Source organism: Eucyclogobius newberryi, unplaced genomic scaffold, assembly GCF_026437365.1.
Source record: "Eucyclogobius newberryi isolate DKJ021-1_F unplaced genomic scaffold, fEucNew1.0.hap1 SCAF_10, whole genome shotgun sequence".
NCBI lineage: Eukaryota > Metazoa > Chordata > Actinopteri > Gobiiformes > Gobiidae > Eucyclogobius > Eucyclogobius newberryi.
Genome location: NW_027315724.1, coordinates 8,512,233 through 8,533,842, shown reverse-complemented (window position 1 = coordinate 8,533,842; position 21,610 = coordinate 8,512,233). Strand labels below are relative to the sequence as shown.

At 41.1% G+C, this 21,610-nt stretch overlaps 1 protein-coding gene across 5 annotated transcripts in view; it reads left to right on the top strand.

Moving 5' to 3' along the window:
• robo2 (roundabout, axon guidance receptor, homolog 2 (Drosophila)) overlaps positions 1–21,610 on the top strand; it is a 614,701-nt gene that overhangs the window by 534,217 nt on the left and 58,874 nt on the right. For all 5 annotated transcript variants that reach the window (XM_072460480.1, XM_072460471.1, XM_072460462.1 and 2 more), the window contains exons 9-14: positions 4,072–4,277; positions 7,288–7,369; positions 7,652–7,817; positions 8,789–8,955; positions 9,545–9,666; positions 13,499–13,730. In XM_072460480.1, coding sequence (XP_072316581.1) covers positions 4,072–4,277; positions 7,288–7,369; positions 7,652–7,817; positions 8,789–8,955; positions 9,545–9,666; positions 13,499–13,730 — 975 coding nt within the window. The remainder of the gene's footprint in view (positions 1–4,071; positions 4,278–7,287; positions 7,370–7,651; positions 7,818–8,788; positions 8,956–9,544; positions 9,667–13,498; positions 13,731–21,610) is intronic.

The window sequence follows — 21,610 nt, the reverse complement described above, 5'->3', positions numbered from 1 at the left end:
AAGCAGTAGAGGCTTAGAACAAATAGCACAGTGAACCAAACAGTGAAAGAAATCTATTGCTAAATAGATTGTCACAATGAAGAATGGTTGTAGTAGTAGTAGTAGTAGTGGGAGTAAAATTAGCAGTATGCTGCTGTAGGCATTTCCCTAAATAATAGCGGTAGTAGTAGTAGTAGCAGCAGCAGCAGCAGTAGCAGTAGTAATAGTAGTAATGGTAGCAGTGGTAGTAGTAGAAGAAAATCCTTTTTTCACCTAATGATGTCACAAGGTTGAACACAGTCTTTTGAGCTCTGAAGAGACACAACCTACATTAAAGAAAGTATATTAGAGACTCAACAAGAAAACAAAATAACAATAAACACTAAAGTATGGAGTAAAGTTTTAAATAGAAGGCTTCTAAGAATACAGTAACAGGTGTTTCGGTGTTTGGAATATTTGGTTTATGTCTGTGGTCAGCTGTACTGCCCCGAGTCTGTCAGGTCCAGTGGAGGGAGTGCAGGGACCAGCCTGAGATCAGGGTCACACCTGCTGCAGCCTGGGTGATTTACTGCCACTGGGCCCCTCACGCCAGTCTGCAGTTCAAGGACACGTATAATCAGAAACACTTCATCTCCACAGTCAAGGCCAGTGACACACCAGACCCCAGCCCGACACACACACACACGGACCCTCCACTGCCGTCAGTCTGCTCGGCAGACACACGCAGGGCTATTTTAAACTACCAAAATGGCAGGAACGTGTTGAAAAGTCATGACAGTCACTACGTTTATACGCGCACCAGGAAAAGTGGTCCAATTTAAATAGATTTTAAATCAAACCCATGCATGTAACCCCGGGAACTATGACGCGAAACAACCAAACTCGAAGATCCGATTAGGTGCAAACGTGGGAGTAGAGACGTTCAGGCGCGTGTAGTATTTTAACATTAGCACCAAAGCTTTTTAGCTATAATTGCTAATAACAACGACTATCATACATATAACCAGATTTTTGGCAAACATACATGTATATTACACACTTGTTCTCCACAACGGTTTACAATTTCACTTCCTGTTTGTAATTGATGACATCAGACTAGAACCAGGTATAAATACACCAAATAAAGTCAAAATTTGAAAATCATAAAAACCTGTCATAGGCACTTTAAATGCGCATTTTGATTAATTGAATTCCTTTGTGATTCACTTTACTTATCCAAATTTAGACCAAATGTGCATTTTGCAAGGTGGAAATGCAGTGATTTTTGGAATTTTTTTATTTAGCTTTGCTTTTTATTTTGTAAACATGAAGTTATACTGAAGTCATAGTTTATACTAGAAAGCAGCCATTGTAGTTTCAGTCACAAATCAGTGTATTCTAATGGTGAGCCTGGAGGTGTGTATCAGAGGTGACATCCACACACACATATGACACGCGGATGGCAGGGTTGCTCCGTATCTCCAGGTGTTTTAATTAGACTTCATAGATTAATGAAGCTGCAGCTTGAGGGGCTAATTAGCAGCTAGCACGCCGTCTCACCTCAGCCTCACATGTGCTCTCTCCTTCAGCCACAATTCACACAGAAACAGCCTTTCAGTCAGTAAAGGGGGAACTGCAGATTCAATTTCTAACAAGAAGAAGGATTGTAATTAGATTTACCCTTTTGGTTGGTTCACAGTTCACCTTTTTTAGCTTAATAAAAACTACACCTTTATAAAGTACGGTCAAAGATTTAATTAAATAGGCAAGGCATGGCAATTCAAGCAAAAGGAAATTCAAACTGATTCACACAAAAAATCACAAACCAGATAAAGACAAGAAAGAGAACAGTACAATTGGAATCCTTTCAGTCACATCAATCATTGTCAGAGTAGAGGCCTGTCTCACATCTTCTGGAAGACCTAGTCCTGACTCTGGCACCAGTAGGAGGCCAGTTCATGTTTAGTCCTGACTCTGGCACCAGCAGAAGGCTGGTCCGTGTTTAGTACTGACTCTGGGCACCAGTAGGAGGCCAGTCCATGTTTAGTCCTGACTCTGGCACCAGCAGAAGGCTGGTCCGTGTTTAGTCCTGACTCTGGAACCAGCAGGAGGCTGATCCATGTTTATCCCTGACTCTGGGCACCAGTAGGAGGCCAGTCCATGTTTAGTCCTGACTCTGGCACCAGCAGGAGGCTGATCCATGTTTAGTCCTGACTCTAGGAACCAGCTGGAGGCCGGTCCATGTTTAGCCCTGACTTTGGCACCAGCAAGAGGCCGGTCCATGCTTAGTCCTGACTCTGGCACGAGCAGAAAGTTGGTCCATTTTTAGTCCTGAAAGGGCACCTGTAGGAGGCTGGTCCATGTTTAGTCCTGACTAGGCACCGGCAGGAGGCCGGTTCCTGAGGTCCCCAGAGTCTGAAATGGTTTATGTATCATTAACATGTCAGAGATGTACTTTGGTGTTAGGCCATGTATAATGGACTGAAAGGTGCATTAATTATGATTCAGGATTAATAATACCCTAAACCTTAATGAAGTAGTTACTAAGCCTGAATCATGATTGATAAACTATTTGTTCATTTTCACTTGAGTCTTTTTTCATGCTTTATTAAGGCTTTAGGTGCAATTATTTTAAAGTGAGACTGAAATATAAGCAGCTAAACAAATAAAAGAAGCTCTCCCTATTTGCAATCAATGTTACAGGACTGTTTTGAATAGGAGAGACAGACAGTAGTTTGAACATTTCAGAAAATGTATAAATAGATACCTTTATTGCGGACTGGTGGTCCATTGCAAAAACACACACACAAACAAACAGACAAACAAACAAACAATATAAAAAACTACAATAAGAGGCCCCTAACCTCTCAGGAGACAACTATAATAGTGTTTCCACAGCTGAGAATAGAAGCGGATGGCACTTTATTCAATATAAAAATCACAATATTTTCTCAATTGTTCAGACGACACATACATTTATACATTAGTTTTCTTATAACAGCTAGCTAGCCATGTATTCACTATTGAGGAGACACATAGTTCACTGGCACAGGTCCATCTGGGCTTTTCTAGTCTTATTTAGGCCACTTTCAGGCTTTGTAGGCTGGATTTGTTATCAGATAATGAGACAATAACAGTTGAGGACAAGACAAGAATAATCCATATTTTAAAGCATGTGAATTTTATCAATATGAAATTTAGACAAAAAACGTGAGGATGGATTTAAATTTTTCAAAGCTCCATATTATCATCATTCCAAAAGTAAAAAAAAAAACGTGTGGATCCTTTTTTTCTTCTATTTATTCACATGTTTTAAGTGAACCAGGTCAAACTGACATCATACATTAGGAGCGAGTTGGACGCAGTGTATTGTATGTATTTGAAGTTTCATTGAAGGTTCATAAATGTTTCCTGTAACGGAACAGCAGTTTTATTATGAGTCTCCATGGCCCACATTGACTCAGTGTGGTTTGGAATCACTGTCTTATTATGGGCAAAGTGGACCAGCAGCAGAGGTGACTTTTGTGGCATTTGCACTTTTCTGTATTTGAGCAGTTGTGTTTTCCTCTTTAGGTGACATTTTGAGCCAAACCAGTTGTATAATGTCGACCTAAAATTCCCTATGCAGTGTACAGTATGTGTACCTAAATCTTTCACGCCTATTACCACCCAGAATATTTTATTTTGTGAATAGACCATTTAAAAGGCTCTGTCATCAAAATGCCTTTCAAAATTCTGCATTTGAAGAGACTGGAGGAAAAAAAGAATTTGACCGTAACACCCATTCAGCTTATCCAGGCCTGGGTCACGGGGCAGCAGACTAAGCAGGGACTCCCAGACTTTCCCCACCCCAGCCACTTCCTCCAGCTCCTCCGGGAGATCTTGTGATGTCCCCAGGCCAGCTGAGAGTCCCTCCAGTATGTCCTGGATCTTCCTCGGGGTCTCTTCCCAGTGGGACATGCCTGGAGGCGTCACCCAGTGAAGGACAAAAGCATAACATACAAATCTTTAAACTAAATTAAACACACTGAGAACCATAGATTCAGAAATACACTCTTTCAACCATAACATAAAACGTCTGTGTAATTAACTACATTCCCTTTGTGTCCCCAGTGCTAACAGACAGACCGCCGCCCGTGATCCGCCAGGGCCCGTCCAATCAGAGCCTGCCCCGGGACAGCGTGGCCCTGCTAAGGTGCCAGGCCTCAGGAGACCCCATCCCCTCCATCAGCTGGCTCAAGGACGGGGTCAGTCTACTGGGTAAAGACCCCCGCATGTCCCTGCAGGATCTGGGAAGTCTGCAGCTCAAGAACATCAAGGTACCACTTATTTTGACTTTAATTTGAATATATTATAATGTATCGTAAACTTTACACAGGAAGTAGCACCTTAAGGATCAATGATTTTTTAGGATTTAACCAGGACTAATTGAAGACCAAAGACTTTTCAACCCCCAGTCCTGTACATCCTGTCTAATTTTTGTTTTTAAGTATTCTTTGTGTTGCATTTTGGCCCTTTTAAGCACTTCTTCGTCAGAATCAGAATCAGAAAGGAGTTTATTGCCATCGTCAGTGAACAGAATTCACAAATTAGGAACTTGCTTTGGCATTAAGGTGCAACACACAACAATAAATAATAATAGTAGCAATTTGGAGTGGCTCAAATAGTCCGTGTCCAGAGTGTGAAGCTGTGATCCAACCTGCTCATCCCAGAGTCCTGGAGACATACAGGTCCTGCAGGGATGGAAGTCTGCAGCCGACCACCTCCTCAGCAGAGCGCACAATGTGCTGTAGTCTCTGTTTGTCCCTAGCTGTGGCTCCAGCCCAACACACGGTGATGGAGGAGGTGAGGATGGGCTCAATGATGAACCATGTAGAACTGCACCATCATCTGCGCTGGCAGCTTGGCTTTCCTCAGCTGCCGCAGGAAGTGCATCCTCTGCTGGGCCTTTTTGATGAGGGAGCTGATGGTGGGCTCCCACTTGAGGTCCTGGGTGATGGTGGTGCTGTCTACGGTGGTGATGGGGGAGTCTGTGATAGTGAGGGGGGGCTGGGGGGCTGTGACACTTCTAAAGTCCACGATCATCTCCACTGTCTTCTGGGCATTGAACACCAGGTTTTTACCACTGCACCCGGACACCAGCCGGTCCACCTCCCTCCTGTAGACAGACTCATCCCCATCCGACATGAGCCCGATGAGGGTGGTGTCGTCCACGAACTTGATTAGTTTTGCTGAGTCGTGGCTGGAGGTGCAGCAGTTTGAGTACAAGGAGAAGAGCAGGAGAGAAAGTACACAGCCCTGTGGAACTCCTGTGCTGATAGTCCAAGTGTCTAAGACATTCTTCCCCTGCACTGCCTATGATCCGTCAGGAAGTCAGTGATCCACCTGCAGATGCAGTCCGGCACGTTGAGCTGGGAGAGCTTGTCCTGGAGCAGAGCAACATATTATTGCTGAAACCACTTGAAAAAAACATAATAAAATCATCAGGAATCAGGAATGTTTTTAGTATTCACCTCATTCTGGAAGTTGCCAGGGACAGCAGCTTTGATTGTGTCCGTCTTTGCGCCTATATGATTTACCAATCTGCCAATCTCTACAGAAAATAACTTCTATACAGTTTCAAACTGCCCAAGACTTTTATCTAGGTTCCCATTTAAATAAATGGAAATCTTGCTTTACTAAAAATGCCAAAACAACAGAAGTGCGTGCGGGTTGGTAGCAGTCAGAAGTAATAGTGGGCAGGGCGGGATAAAGAAAACAAGATTGTAACATGATCAAAAGCTCAAAATGTTAGCTTAGCATTATTTAGGCTATTGAAACCCTATTAAAGCATGTTGGTGCTCTTTGCTTATTGGAAGCCTGTGACCAAAAGCAGATGATAGAAGATGAATAGCTGTTATTGATTTTGAAATTGTTTTACAGTTTGAGTTAGCGTCACATCAGCGGCGCTCAGCTGCGCTCAAAGACACATGTGGACATTTAGAGCTGATTAGATTTAGTCTTCGCTCATCTGCCTGTCCCCGCTCTCTGCCAAACTCCCGAAGGAATATCTGTTACTCCTGACGATATGGCCGACCGCTGACATGATTCAATAATACTGATGAAAAGACTGGGGTGGAAAAGAGACAAACCTAACATGTCGCTACTGATTTGGCTAATAGCTTTCTTAGAAATGAAAATTAATGATAAGTTACAGAGGGAATACAGAATTTGTATTTGTTCTTTTTTTTTTTGTTTCTCTCTGGTTTAGTGTGTGTGTGTGTGTGTGTGTGTGTGTGTGTGTGTATGTATGTATGTATATATATATATATATATATATATATATATATATATATATATATATATATATATATATATATATATATATATATATATATATATATATATAAATATTCAAGATATTTCTACAACTTTTAACCAAGATTTTTGATTTTTTGTCAATGGAGTTCAATGATTGCCTTTGGCCAACAATGTAATTCGAGTGAAGATGATAAGATACGATAAGATTTATATTAAAACTAAAGTAAACTAAAAATAATGATACTAATGATCAATCCTGTCAATGTCAATCAATGCCTGTGAAAAATGCTCCACAAACAAGTATTCAAAAGAAGTTGAATATTCCTTTTTACCTATTACCTCTGACAACATGACCGATCCGCTGACATCATTCAATAAGGAGATGAGAAAAAGTAGTCCCTCCAGCCACTGCTGCCACCAGCTGTCAGCGAGCCAGAGTGCGCACCGCTGCCCATGCACCTTAAATGAATTAGCCCCGCTTTGTGCTGCTCTCTGATGGGACGGGGGAGGGGGGAGGGCGGTCGAGTGCTGACTTCTCAATGGAAGCGATGATGGAATTAGCGTCAGCACTTTGAATCCCCCCCTGAACCCCCCATGGTGACGGGACATCAGCGCTGCATCAACCTGAAGATGAAAAGGGCTCAATTACGGAATGTAAGGCGAGAAATTACAGACAAATGTTTTTTTTTTTTAAGTCAGTCTCAACATAAACACTTTCACCTAGAAACAACAAAATTCTCCAATCTGCACCTAAATATGTTTTATTATTTTATTGAATCCATTTCATCCTTATATTTACTCCAAATGCATTTTTCTCCCACATAAACATAAAGATCAGCCCTTAAAGCAGCTCCTACACACACACACCAAACTTTACAATGTTGGACTTAACAAGATTTGGACTGATTGTACAGAAGAATTTGTTGATCCCATTTTAAGCCTGATTTGTTAATGTTTATAAGAAAAATAGGGGAAATGCTCATTTTAATGCATATTTTCACAAAGATCTTTCTGTGTGTCCTTGCTCAGCTGTCCGACTCGGGCATCTACACCTGTGTGGCCACCAGCTCCAGCGGGGAGACGTCGTGGAGTGCCTTTCTGGAAGTCAAAGGTAAGAATATTTCTAAGAATATAAAATAAAAACCTTATAAAATAAAAACTAAGACAGCTTCAAGTATTTTATTTTTTTTCAGGAATTTAAAATGTTTTTTTTTCAAGACATTTCAGTAGCAGCTACAATTATGCTTTCAAACGTGAATTTTCAACTAAAATAAATTTGGACTAAAGTGGGACTAGAACTGGACCAAACCCAGTCTACATGCAGGACTAAACAGGGCTAGAGTGAACACAGCCCTAAATGTCACTCATCTCTCCCGGCCTCTGCTCCCCTCAGAGTCCGGCGGGGTGGTGCTGGTGAAGAGCCAGGAGGAGCCGGAGCTGCCCGGACCACCGTCCAAACCTCAGGTCACAGATGTCACCAAGAACAGTGTGTCCCTGTCCTGGCAGACCGGGACCTCCACGGCTGCACCCATCTCCTCTTATGTTATTGAGGCTTTCAGGTACTACTCTCAAATATGAATTAAATAATCCTATGGTCAGTGCTGGGAAGAATACCTACTTTGAAAATGTGTTTAGTTACACAATACTGAATACATGCATTACAATGTATTTTGTAACATATTTCGTACCTTGGTCTAATCAGAGTACTGTATTGTTAATACTAAAATACAAATACACTAATACAGTGTGGATACTTTTTTAGTTACATTATATTATAGTGTGAAAACATGACATATGATTAGTAAAGTGTTTTGTTTGTTATTTGCTGTATTTATACCATTATATCACTGTAAAATCTTTGTATCTGTTTTTTAATTTTTATTTTTGCACAGATTCATTGAATTTCGAAGCTTAAATCTTCTGATCAAATACCACAATGTAGTCCTCTGATAAAAAAAAAGTATCTGTATTCTCAAAAACTACCAAAATATATTGTATTTCATGTTTCATGTCAAGTCTACAAATAACGTGATCCTTTAAAAATCAATGTCTACTAATATAGTGATTTATTTTGTTATAATACGTTGTTGTAAAAAATAATATTTGACTCTTAAAATAACAAATAAATAGTTGTCTTTGGTTTATACCGTAAGTCTGTATAATCCCTCATTTGTCATTGAGTGTCATTGAGATCAACTGTAGAACAAACATTCAGTTGTAGTCACCTGGAAACTGTTTAGACACATAATTAAACTAAAACTAACTAAAGACTATTGTAACTTTTTGTAAATCTCAGCACACATTTTGGTTAGGAAGTGTCAATGACACTTCAGCCACAAAAATATGACCAAATTACCATTGAGTAGTAAAAAGGTGCACATAATTTCCATCACTCTGTGCCAGGTGCTTTCTTTCCTCAGCTTCTTCACAAGTTACTCAGGACTCAGTCACATCATTATCCAAACGAGCAGAATAAGAGACAAATGATCCAGCTCTTTGACGGGTTGCTATGGTGTGCTCTGTGTTGCAGTCAGTCGGTGAGTAACAGCTGGCAGACAGTCGCAGACCACGTGAAGAGCCCTCAGTTCACCGTGAAGGGGCTGCGTCCAAACACCATCTACCTGTTCATGGTGCGAGCGGTCAGCAGCCAGGGTTTGAGTGACCCCAGCCCCATGTCCGAGCCCGTCAGGACGCAAGGTGAGAACAACATCTACACTCCAAACCGTTTTTTCAACCAGAGAGAAATCCAAGCCTTTATCACATATTGTATATACTAAACAGTGTCATGTGATCTGTGCTTGACCATTCAAAAAGGTTTGGCAGTGGCTCAGTGGTCAAATCAAATCAAATCAAATCAATTTATTTTTGTAAGGCCCAAAATCACAACAACAGTTGCCTCTGAGGGCAGTGGTAAGAGCACTCATCCACCAACTCAAAGTCTGAGGTTACGTTCCCCAAGGACCAAGTTGTGTCATTTTGTCCTTCGGCTAGACAGTACGGAGTGAATACTGTAGCGCGCTGAGAGGCTTCAATAAGCCTATTTTAATTGTAAAACATATACATATACTGTACATTTACATAAAACAGGACTGAGAAACACCATGGATTTCTGGAAAAATCAATGAGCTGTGTTAATCTGAAGAAGGTATATTTTGTTCTGAAGATTAAGGGATGTTGTCATGTATATTTGAAGCACCGAGGCAGAAGGGTTACTTATCACTGCATGGGACAGGGTTGATGCAGAGAACACATTTTTCATTGTGTGTCGTGCATGTTTGTGTTGCAGATATCAGTCCTCCGACTCAGGGTGTGGACCACAGACATGTGCAGAAGGAGCTGGGCGAGGTCCTGGTGAAGCTCCACAACCCTGTGGTGCTCAGCCCCACCTCTATCCAGGCCACGTGGACTGTAAGTATCTCTGAGTGTAACGCATGCTAATGGGTCTGGGTTTTACTACATCCCAGGACCAACTCAAGCGTTTTATCGAGCACGTGTTTAATGTGTAACTACCATAGTCATTTATTAAATGCCTTAACCACCCAGAGTTTAATACATAAAATGCATTTAAATGTGATGGTGTACATCCTACAGTACAGTAGTTTCTAATACACAAGAAGAAGAAAACATCAGGGCTCCATCCTCACGTCTGCACTCTTCCACTCCTCAGGGATCGTGCTATCTCTAGTGCTGTCCGAATGTCCAGTGGGTGACAAGTATTGCACTAAAAAATTCCCAAATGCACCTATTAGGAGTAGTGTTCAGCAATGGTCACTAGGCCCGCCAGTGTAGACCACAATGCATTGCAAGAGAGGAGACGAGACGTTTTAACAAAGCACTGTTGACCGGCGATTATGAATAATAAACTGTTACACTGTAAAGTTGCTAACGTTAACAACTTGCCTTAGCTTTATTCGTTAAAAGAGCAAAAGTTTCTCATCTTATGCAAAAATCTGAATAATCCAGTCGGTTTCAATATTTAATGTAAGGTCCATCTTGATTCAAACTTGTGAGTATTTATGAGTTTTCCTGACTTTTTTTTTTTTTTTACCCAGATGACAGAAACATGTAAGGAGAAAGTAGAAAGCTGATAAATAGTGATGGACTATGTAGTGACTGTGGGATTAGGGACAAGGACGGACATTCGGGTGCAGCCCTGGACTTCCTGTTTCAACGAGAACACGCAGATTGTGTGCCTGATGCCCTCCAGTAGCTCAACAAACAGGATTAGTGAAATAACGTAGTTCGGGCGTATTTTGGAGTTGCAGGAAAACGCTCTCCTTTGCTTTACTGCTTTGTGCGACGTGCCTCCTGTTGTCAGTGTGAAGTGAGAGCTCAAAGTGTTTCGTCTCCTTTTTGAAGCTCGAGCAAGCTCAGAGAAACTCGGAGAACCTGAGGGAGCAGGGAGGAGCTGTCAGACATCTTCATCACCTCCTCCTCCACTTCCTGTTTATATCAGGGAATTTAGTGCGAGTCCAGTGCAGCAAACGGTCCTCACACAAGAGTATATCCAAAACTTGAAAATACTGCAGTATAGTTCATCTAAACTAAAATTGATTGGTATTTATGGTCACAAGATTTATCGTAGTTGATTAGCTGTTCATATTTTATATAAGTCTGTAATCAGGTGTAATAAGTAAGTAAATAAATAAGTAAATAAATACATACAATAATAAGTAAAACACAAAATAAAGTATGACTTCCACAGTAGCAAACTACATTTCATATATTTCTTTTCCCCAATTAAATAATACAATGCATTTGTAATAATTTTTCACATTTTCCAATTGCTAATCATGATTCTCAGCTGTTATTTATTGTGGGCACCATATTTTCATAATGCAACACAAGCAGTATGCTAATTATTATCACTGTATCAATATTCATTGTGAACATGCATAATCCCGATTTTCCAATAACAAAATTATGCATTTATTTTCATCCATGCATTTTCACATAAATCCCATGAGTGGCATATATTACTGTACACAACGACGTTTCCGATCTGACATGTTTATTAACCCGGCAACCTAAGTAATGAATGTATTTATGAATGTAACGTCCAATCAGCACTAACTGGGATGAATCGGGGGCCTTTAGTATACAGGAGGAGGTTGAAGGGGTGAGAGGTTTTAAATTCTGGGCCTGGACAGGGCATCCATCCTCCTGATTTACTCTGGCTCGACTGTGTGGGAGAAAAAACACAAGCTTAATGCTGCTCTGAAAGCTCCGTTAACGACCCATTAGCCTGAAGTATGCGCCTGTCTCTGTCCACGCTTTACGTTTACACTGAACCACCATAAATATGGATGAAGTGTGGTTTAACACTAGTTTTATTATGATAATGTAAGTAAAAGTTTGACAAAAATAAACTTTAATGGGCATTTACATCCAAGCGTCCTTATCCACAAGCCCTCTGCACCGGGCAAGCCCTCAAAGCTTTCAAGAGCACAAACTTTGTGTCTGATCCTAAAATATAACACCCGGACAGTTGGAAATTACCCTCGTTAAAACTGTCTGTAAGTAGGTTAACGTTTATTAGCATAGCTACGCAATAATATGTAAACTAGCATTAGCATTAGCCAGCTGCTAACTACTTGAAAAATAAAGCTGAGTCTGGAGTGATTTCTGTAAGTCCACTGGTCCTTCGCCCTAGAATTCGCCCACAGAATTTGTGCTCTGACCTCTATATACATCACACATTTTGTGGCCAAACGCACACACACAAACACACTTACACGCATGCATGCTCGGACAACTGTATTTTTTCCATGGTCCCAAATGAGCCCAACATATACCAAGTATCTGGAGCTTTGAGAGCTGCAACAGGTACAAAAGCACCACAGAGTCTGCCCTGTGGTCTTGCCCTGTGGTCCTGCCCTGTTCCTGAACAATAGCCACATGTAGCACTGTCATTATTAAACCATGGCACTTACTGCATTATTGGTTTTCGTTCTCGTGTCACGATCCACAGAGTTAGTTTCTCCTCTGCTAAGTCAGTGTCACGATTTTTCAAAAATACAGTCCACAGAACACGTACATTAAACTTTCTAACACTGATTGAATTTTCTTTTTAGAGAATAATAAACCAAACCAACAAAATGTTTTGGGGAGGCAGCGAGCACATAGATTGCATATCTGTTGTAAACATTGTTGTAAAAAAAAAAACTGGGGCAGTTTTTCTGTCCTACAGGGAAAATAAAGTGTATTGAGAATACGGAAAATCTGTCTCCAGATCAGAGCAATATTCAGCTGAGAGGATGTTAAGCAATACAGAAGAAATACCCTAAAGTGCTATATAAGTAGCACATACCCCAAAGTGCTAAATATATAGCACATACCTTGAAGTGCTTTACTTCAAAGTGCTGAATTGGGTTCTTTTGAATTGTACTCACAGCCACTCCTTTAAACGACTTTTGAATGTTGTAAAGGTGGAAGTCTCTCTCACAGAAATTGACTGTGCCACTGTACTCAATGTAAGATAAACTATTTGACCAAAGATAGTTTTTAACACAGTAATTTCACACTCACGTCTACTCGTGGCTCAGGTGGTTTGTAATGCAGTACTTCTGTATTTAATGTAAACGTTTAGAGATGGTGGAGCAGCCCATGTAAGCTTTTACAGATAAGACTGGTATATTTTTAGCTCTCCATGTCATTTTTGCAGCCTGACATACAGGCTACTTTTGGATGTCAAGACTTAATATTGATAATGCATTGGGGACATCTTGGTGCCCTTAAAGAAACCATTACTGGAGTGGTTTAGTGCTGAAGTGTAGCTTGGCTCCGGGGTGGTTCTGAGCTAATGCAGCCTCCTCATTGACCTAAGTGTGTCGTAGCTGGCGATAAAACGGACATTAAGCTCTCTGCAGCCTCTCTGAAGAGACGGTCGGGGTAACACTGTATTGGAGCAGAAACGCTAGACATGCGTAATCGGCACACCACACACTGGGCTCCGAGCAGGGCCGGAAAGAGACATGTGGTGCTTGAGTGCAAGGTGGGGTTTGGGGGCACCGAGCTTGACTGACAATTGTGAACAAAAATACCTGATTCCTCCTAAAAAGAAACAAAATTAATTTGCAAACTGTTTAAAATAAACTAAACGTAAATCTAATCAAAATTGCAAACGCATGGCAGATAAATTGCAAATCGAAAGCTTTCCAAAATTGCTTTACCCAATATGATCGTCTGTAAATATAAACAAGCTGGACCACACTAAATCCATCTTCCATGTTTCCTCCAGGTGGACAGGCAGTCTCAGTTCATCCAGGGCTACCGAGTGGTGTACCGGCAGGGCTCCGGACCCTCAGCTCCTGGGCCCTGGCAGATCCTGGATGTAAAAGTCCCCTCGGAGCGCAGCGTGGTTCTGACAGGGCTAAAAAAGGGCATCGTGTACGAGATCAAGGTCCGTCCGTACTTCAACGAGTTCCAGGGCATGGACAGTGAATCCAGGACGGCCCGGACCACAGAGGAGGGTAAGGGTCAACCTCTACTACAAAAACTTTCTCATGGTACAATATTTATTGTGATCTTTTGAAGAGGCTAACAGAATTGTGGTCCTCTGAAAATTCCTTAAAAAGCCTTCGGTGCCATGATTCATTACTCTCAAAATCCAAAGAATGAAGATATAAAAGTGTTATTTCTTCATGTTAGCTGCACTGAAATGGAGATATTCTTTGACACAATAATATCAGTCATATTAAAATGTTCATTTCAAATTATTATTACAATTTATTTGTCAAACTGTGTTTATAAAATAAACAAAAGAAACAAAATCAAGGCTGAATAAGACTTAACAAAAAACCATCAGCCAGTCAAAACATTTGATTGTAAATACAGTACATTTCTGTCAGAGGAGGAGGACCTTGGCTTTATTGGAATATATTTAATTTGTTGCAATATTGATTCTTCCGTCTGCCAATATTTCAATATATATACTTTTGTGATCAGTGGTGGAAGAAGTACAGATAAAGAGTGAAAAAAAGAGACTAAAATAAAAGTAAAAGCAGCACTTTAGAAAATCTACATAAGTAAACATTTTGAAGTATTGGTTTAAATATGTACTTTAAAGGCAAAAAGTAAAAGTATTTCACATGTATTTTGAGGAATGTTTAAGCGTTAAATTGATGGCTTTTGACAAAAAATAAGTACAGTTACCTAAAATGCTTTGTGCTTTGTTACTTTCCCACAAAAAGTAACAAAACAAAATTTGGTTTCAACTAAGCTGCAACACAGTATTTAAACCCAACTGATGCAGTGAGTGTCTTCTAATTTCTGAAACAACCAGGTGGAAAGACAAATCCTGTGGTCATTAAAATATATATATATATATAAGATATAATATACCACAGCGAATGTGTGCTGTATTCAAAGCTAAAGATGGTCCCCTTTTGGACACAGTGTATGTTACTAAACATTTCCCTCATGCTCATATCGCACAACGACAGTGGATATAGTGTAGCTGCATGTGAGAGAGACAAGTCCACCTCAGGCCTGCCCAGTGGCCCAGTGTCCAGTCTCACACTGCAGAGCTGCTATAAGGCTGAGAATGTGTGAGTGGATGTGTGAAGAAGACCAGTCCGGACAGGAGTACACACAGGATGGAGACAGTCAGTCAGAATGTCTGCTGGAAACACTAACCAGAACCGATGAGATGTACAGCAATTTACATCCAATTCCACTTTTCTGATGCGACTTTAGAAAATATGCACATTTTGCGTGGGTAGAAATGCGGAAAGTGATGTGATGAAGGAGGGGAATGATAGATGTGTAATGGTGGCATTGTGGTGAAGAGGAAGAGATTGAGAGGCTGCGGAGGGTTATGGTTCTACTCCTGGTTGAGCCACGACACATTTTATTTCTTTACTTTTTGTTATTAAGTATTGCAATAACACACACACACACACACACACACACAGCCACACACACACACACACACACACACACACACACATGTGTACATGAATACACATACATACATACACATCCAAATGGGGACAAAACATGGATTATACAAACTTATTCTTCAGCTCTCGTGTGAAAAAACTACAATAGTCTCAAAAGCTTTTTGTTTCATCACTTTTTTTCTTTCTTTTTTTATCATAATAAGACAGTATAATCCCATACCAAAACATTTCACATTGTCAAATATAAAAAAGGGCCAGGTTTTCTCAGGTGAGTTGTCTTCGGGTCAATGCCCAGAGACAGAATGGGAGATAACGGACACTTCAAACGCCCCAAAAATACATATTTAACCATCACAGGGACTAAGAGGTTAAAATGTTGCTTAGTTCTGCTTTAAATCCGTACCTATTTTTTTGTCCATGTAGTTTAGCCAAATCCATTTTGCGGGTTTATTGTAAAAGGGTGAAATCAGACCGCTGTGTGCTGTCTGCATCTAAATATATTGTTTTATTCTCCAAAAATCAGTAAATGTGCTACTAGCATGCTAATTGTTGTTAGCAAAACTCCCTCTAGCCTTTGAAAGTTGTGAAAAGCGCTTATAAAGTCATGGGTTGTGAATAATTAGGATGTTCGGAATGTATTAGGTAAGTGAAATCAATTTAAGCTGTAAAGAGTTCTGTTTTTCACATTTTTAAGATGATAAAAATGATGTACAATGCCTTTAACTGGTCTCAAACCAGGACCAAATCAGGAAAGTATGGCTGCTCCCGAAGAATAGTGTGACTTAAAAGATTTAAAATGGTATTACCGTGACATGAACTTGCTTGTCACACTTCAAGGTGCTCAGTTGGTTAAAGAAAGTCCCCCAAAATATACTCTTAAGCTTTTGCATGGTTTGTACAAATGTAGCGTAGACAGACTGGACAGTGGAGTGGAGAGAGCAGTGCGTGGGTTCAGGCACATGGACAGTGTGACAGAACATTGTTACTCAGAATAGGCTGTTCCCCAGAGCCAGAGGAGAGGAGTGTCCAGACAAGCCAAGACACTCGCTCTCATATGACAAGACCAATCCTGAAGAACAAAACTTGTAAATACATTTCCAACACTTCAATTCTAGTGAAAAGGAAGACCTACCCACACACAAAAGAACATTCAAAGTCCTAACAGATATAACAGTAACATAAATAGATCATCATTTTAGATTTTGTTCATTGCAAACCACAATATTTATCTAAAACAACTTAATAATAGAAACGGGTCCATTCACCAGAGAACTAATAAACCCTGCCTCTTCATAGTGATTTTATTTCTGAAAAGTGACTACATGACATTTTAAAACTCTGCATGTGAGTCTTAAGGTTTTAAATAATCACACTGAGGACAGGGATGTGAGCAGGGATAGGGGATAGGTGCAAACAGTAATTTTATGATACCTCGAGCCTCAGTTGCAGGACAATACAGAACTGTTCAAACATACAGGAAAGGAAAATACAACTTTGAATAAACTAATGATGAGGAAACACTGTGCTCATCGCCGGCCCCTGCTCTGCACGGAGACAAGTCGAGTGTGGTTCTGCTGCAGCGGCGGATCCGGTCACACACACAGCCCCAGGACCCTCAGGGACCAGGGGAGATCGGGGCAGGACACAGAGAGTTATAGTCTGGACTGGAGTGATTAAAACCTCACCTTTAGATTACAGCTGAGCTCCCAGAGCACCTAATGCTTCAGGACGAGCTCCAGCCACACGAGAGAAGTCTTTTCTCATAATGCCTGATTTCACACTAAAGGTACAAATGGTACCTTGATGGCAGCTCCACCCCTTTCCATCTCTGTAGGCCTGTTAAATAGTTACTGTGCCAGACTTTATATCATGGCCACCATTTCTTATAAAACAATTTTAGATTTGTAGGCTTTGTTTGACTGTCCAAAGCAAGTAAGACTATGAGAGCAAGCAAAAAAGACAGCAAGAATATATAGTTTACCTGTATTTAGTTCTCAGCTACATTTATCTACTGACACATCATACTTTTGCTTCTACTTGAGTAATATCTACTTATGTTTTATGTTTATTTGCCATTTGACATTCCAGAAGGTGTCCCCCAGAGGGTCTTTTGTCTCCTTTACTCTTTGTAATATGCATACGTATTTGGATGTAAGTCTTCCATCTTCAGTTTTCCCTGAAGTATGCAGATGATCTCACACTGACGGAGCTGCTCATGGTACCTCAAGCTCTTAAACATTTATGTGATTTTTTTATCTTTTTTCTGATGTTGTGGTTGCACCGGATTAGCATGTAATGTTTTCTTCTGCCAAGTCAATGTTCAATAAATCTAAATGTAGTTTTTATTATACTCCCCAATGTGAGTAACTCTATTGACAATAGCTTTATGTTGACAGTAATAAATGATTTGATGGTCTCAAGTCATTGTTCTCTCGTACAGTAATAGTGCACCTTGCACATTAACAAATAGTAATCATTTTGACAGTTAATTTGTCACTGTTAAATAGAAGCGCCATGTTTTTCTCAAGGCCAACACCTCCATACTGATCCCCACTAGACTAATGCCTGTTCATACCACGTTTGAAAATGACATATCCAGCCGTTTACATCGCTCATTTGTTTTTTGCGAGGCTTTAATCCTGCATGTTTGTCTCCGCCATCACTCAGAACTCTGGGTCACTTTGGCTCCTGTCATACATCACACCGCTAATGGCTCTATTAGCACACGCTCCCCGGGCCCTTAATGAAAAATGCCCATTGTTTAGCACAAATATGCATGCTAATCAGCTGCTAAATCATTCATAACATTAACTTTGAACGACATTGCCTCTTTGCTAGCTTGCCGCGGGAGTGAGCGACAACAACCGCTGCTCACCTGGATGTAATTGAACGCCGGACGTTTTTGCTAATCTATCTGGGGGCCGCAAAGTTCACCCGGTGGGGCCATTCATCTTGTCCCGTGCATGGGGCCCATCCGGAGCCATGTGAGCTGAAGGATGAGCGCAGATTTGCACGCTGACAGCTGCCATTTCGGACGGCGCGGGGCGAGGGAGAGAAGAGCCGAGTAATTGACCTGTCAGGGCTCTGGCGGTGTGTCCCTCGCCCGCTCACATTCGCCCGACACGGCACAAATGAGAAAACAGCATCTTAAACCATTGTTTTGGAGGCTCGGAGCGGATGTTATTTATTTTGGGGCTGTGGGGTCATGGCGGCGGCGGTGGAATACCAGAAGGTTTATAGAGAGCTGGCAGGGATTGGAGACAGTTCTGGTATAAAGGGTTGTTGATGTCTTTTTATTGTGGAAGACTCAATTGAGACTAAATTCAATATAATTTCCGGTTTTTGACAGTTCTTTGTTTTGTAAGACATTTGTTCTTTGATCGGTTTGCTCTCTCAAAATATAAGCTTTCATGTGTAAAACAACAAAATTGTCCAGTCTGCACCTAAAGATGTTTTATTATTGGATCCATTTCCATCTCAGCGCCCCCAAATTAGACCCATATTACATTCTATGCCAAAAATATATATAAAACAACATCTGTGCTTAATGTGATGGCCAAAATAACTTTTCCACGGTCCAAAACCCTCTTTCCTCTCAAATCCAAAGAGTGATACGTTACACCACATCTTAGTTCCAGCAGGTCCGCAAGCTTTGCAACGGGCGCGATCCATTCTCGCTGCCTCCTGACCCGTACCTACCGGCTTTAGTTCCATCTGCGCGATCGATGAGAACAGACGATCTGTTTGTCCAACTCCCTCTGTTCCTTCCTTCAAAAACCTATTTCACTACATTTTTCTGTCTCTTCATCCCCCTAAGCCCGGCGCCGCCCCATGCCCACCCGGCCTCCTGTCTTAGCGAGAAGGAGAAGAACACTTGTGGCAGTCATCCCCCGGATCAATACGGCTCTTCTGTTTGCAAATCCGCCAGGACTAGATATTAAATCATAGTGAAATGTAGAGGACGGGTGCGTGTCAGGGCTATGGCGTTTCCATGTAAATCCTCTTATAATGAGATGTCTTGACAGCGTGGAGACACCTGGGGATTTTACAGGCTGGAGGCTGGAGAGGAGTTATGGAGTTATGTGGCTATGTTGAGGCGTTCTTAGGATATTTGGCACATTTGAAGATGTCGCCAGAAAAATAAGATCAGATTATTAGTGGGAACTAGTGGAAATGAATGGTTGAAGAAGAATTAAAGTCATAAGTGAGCAGCTGTGGGGTGTTGGTTTGATTCCCTGCCGTTCGTATTTGGTGGTTTAATTCCCTGGCAGTGTGTGATGTTGTGCTCGACAGCACACATCGTAAATATATTCTCTTAGAATGATTGTGTTCTTCATTGTTTTAAAGTTTCAGTCCAAAGTCCATTGCCCACATGTCCAAGTCCTATTGTTTATACTTCATAGTTTATATTTTTTGTAAAATATATACTTTGTGTAAAAGTATCCTATTTAAAGTAAAGTCCTGGTAACAAAGGTTGCATGGCTTCAAGTCTTAATCCATTTCCAAAATGAATATGATGACTCAAGTCCGACTCAAGTCTAAGTCACAACTTGCAAGTCCACAGCACAGAGGAAGAATTCTTCCCAAGAGCAGCTGTTGCTGGAGCGACTTACCACCAGGAATGTTGTGTATTTGAATCCTTGTCATATTAATTAGGCCCGAGCGCCACAAGCTGGCGAGAGGCCTATTAGTCCTGTAAGGCTGTGCGAAGCACGGCTGCGAAAGTGCGCACGTAGTGCGCACGAAATCGAGCGCGAAGCGCTCGCCCACTTCCAAACACTCACTAACGCACTCCTCCACTCATGCACGCCCCGTGCATACTAATTAGTAGTAGGAAAATGGAACATTACCGTTGTAAACGGGCGAAGCCCGTGCAAAAGTGCGCACTAAACGTGCACTTTAAATTATCTCCATATAAAGCACTCATTTGCGCTAAGTAGATCACGAATACGTTCCCCATCTCTTGCATGTTCCGTGCATATAAGCATGTAATGCAAAAATTGAACATTATTACTGTATAGAGGTATTCAAAAATTGCTAAGCATGACTCGGGAGTTTTTCCAAACGTCGTACTTTTACGAACTCCTCCCAGGGCGTTGGCTCTAAAAAGCTGAAATTTGGTGAAAATGGTACTGAGGAGTGGGACATCAAAAGTTATTCAAATTACATTGATACCTGTCACAGTCTCTGAGCGGCGAAGCCGCAAACTTTAGCTAGAATTTCAGAAATCTCCCAAATTTAACATTTCTGCCGTTTGCGCAGATAAAGTCCGAATTCCGTCAAATTAGAATCAGTTGTTAAACTCTTTGCCTTAAACCTACTTGACGTGAAATAAATTAATTTGGCGCCACAGCGCCCCCTACAGATTTTATCCATCCATTTTCTACCGCTTGTTCCCTTTCGGGGTCGCGGGTGAATATGGAGGTTAAATGTTTAGTGTGCGAAATTTTATGAAATTTGACACACAACTCAATTTTGGCCTCCCCATAAAAACAGTCAATGAGACCTATGTCATAATTGTTACGGCTTAGCCGTAGCGATGACCAAAACCTCCCATGTTATTCCAATGGGGAAAACGCCAGAACATGTTTACACTTTAGACTTTCACAAACTCCTCCCAGGGCTTTAGCCCTATTAACCTGAAATTTGGTGAGACTCATCTTCAGGTGTGGACCATCAAAAGTTATCCACATTTTTATTCAAAGAGTCACGGTGTCTGTGCGGCAAAGCCGCACATTTTGCCAAGAATTCAAAATAAAATTGCTTTTTGATGGTAAAACAAAGGGGAGAAGATGTGACAGCGTCACAGATTCAGCAGTAGGCGTAATAAAAGGACAATTGGGGCGCGTTAGCGCCCCCTCCTATTGCGCCGTGGCGGTGGCGTGGCGAGGGCCGATCATTGCCGCTTGCGGCTATATTTAATACTTACTTTTTTATTATTGTGCCTTTAGAGTCTGGCTACTACAGTCAGTAGTGGGAATGGCAATGTCTCAGGTTGTAGATTTGGTTCAATTCCACCTATTGTTGTTGTGTCCTTGGCAATTATTATAATATTTAGAGATATTTAAATGCCAGTATTAAGTGACTTTGAAGTGACTGTACCAAAATGCAAGTCCATGTAGTTGAGCATTTGTTTTGGTGTGCAGACATATAGTAAAAGCAGCACTTTGGTCAAAATGAGACCAGTGTGCACCAGCTACATCTAATTATAGATGTAGGACTACTGTGCTATTAGCATGCTAGTTGTTGTTAGCTTTACCGTGGTGGCAAAACTCCGCTCTGCACAACTAAAAGTTGTGAAGAACACTTATGAACTCATCATATGAATGAATGAACAATTATTAGGACGCTTGAATTCCACTAGGAAAGTGAGAAATAACTGTGCACTGCTACAAAGTGGGAAACATGAATCCCACGGGATGCTGGGACATGGCCAATTCCCTATGAAC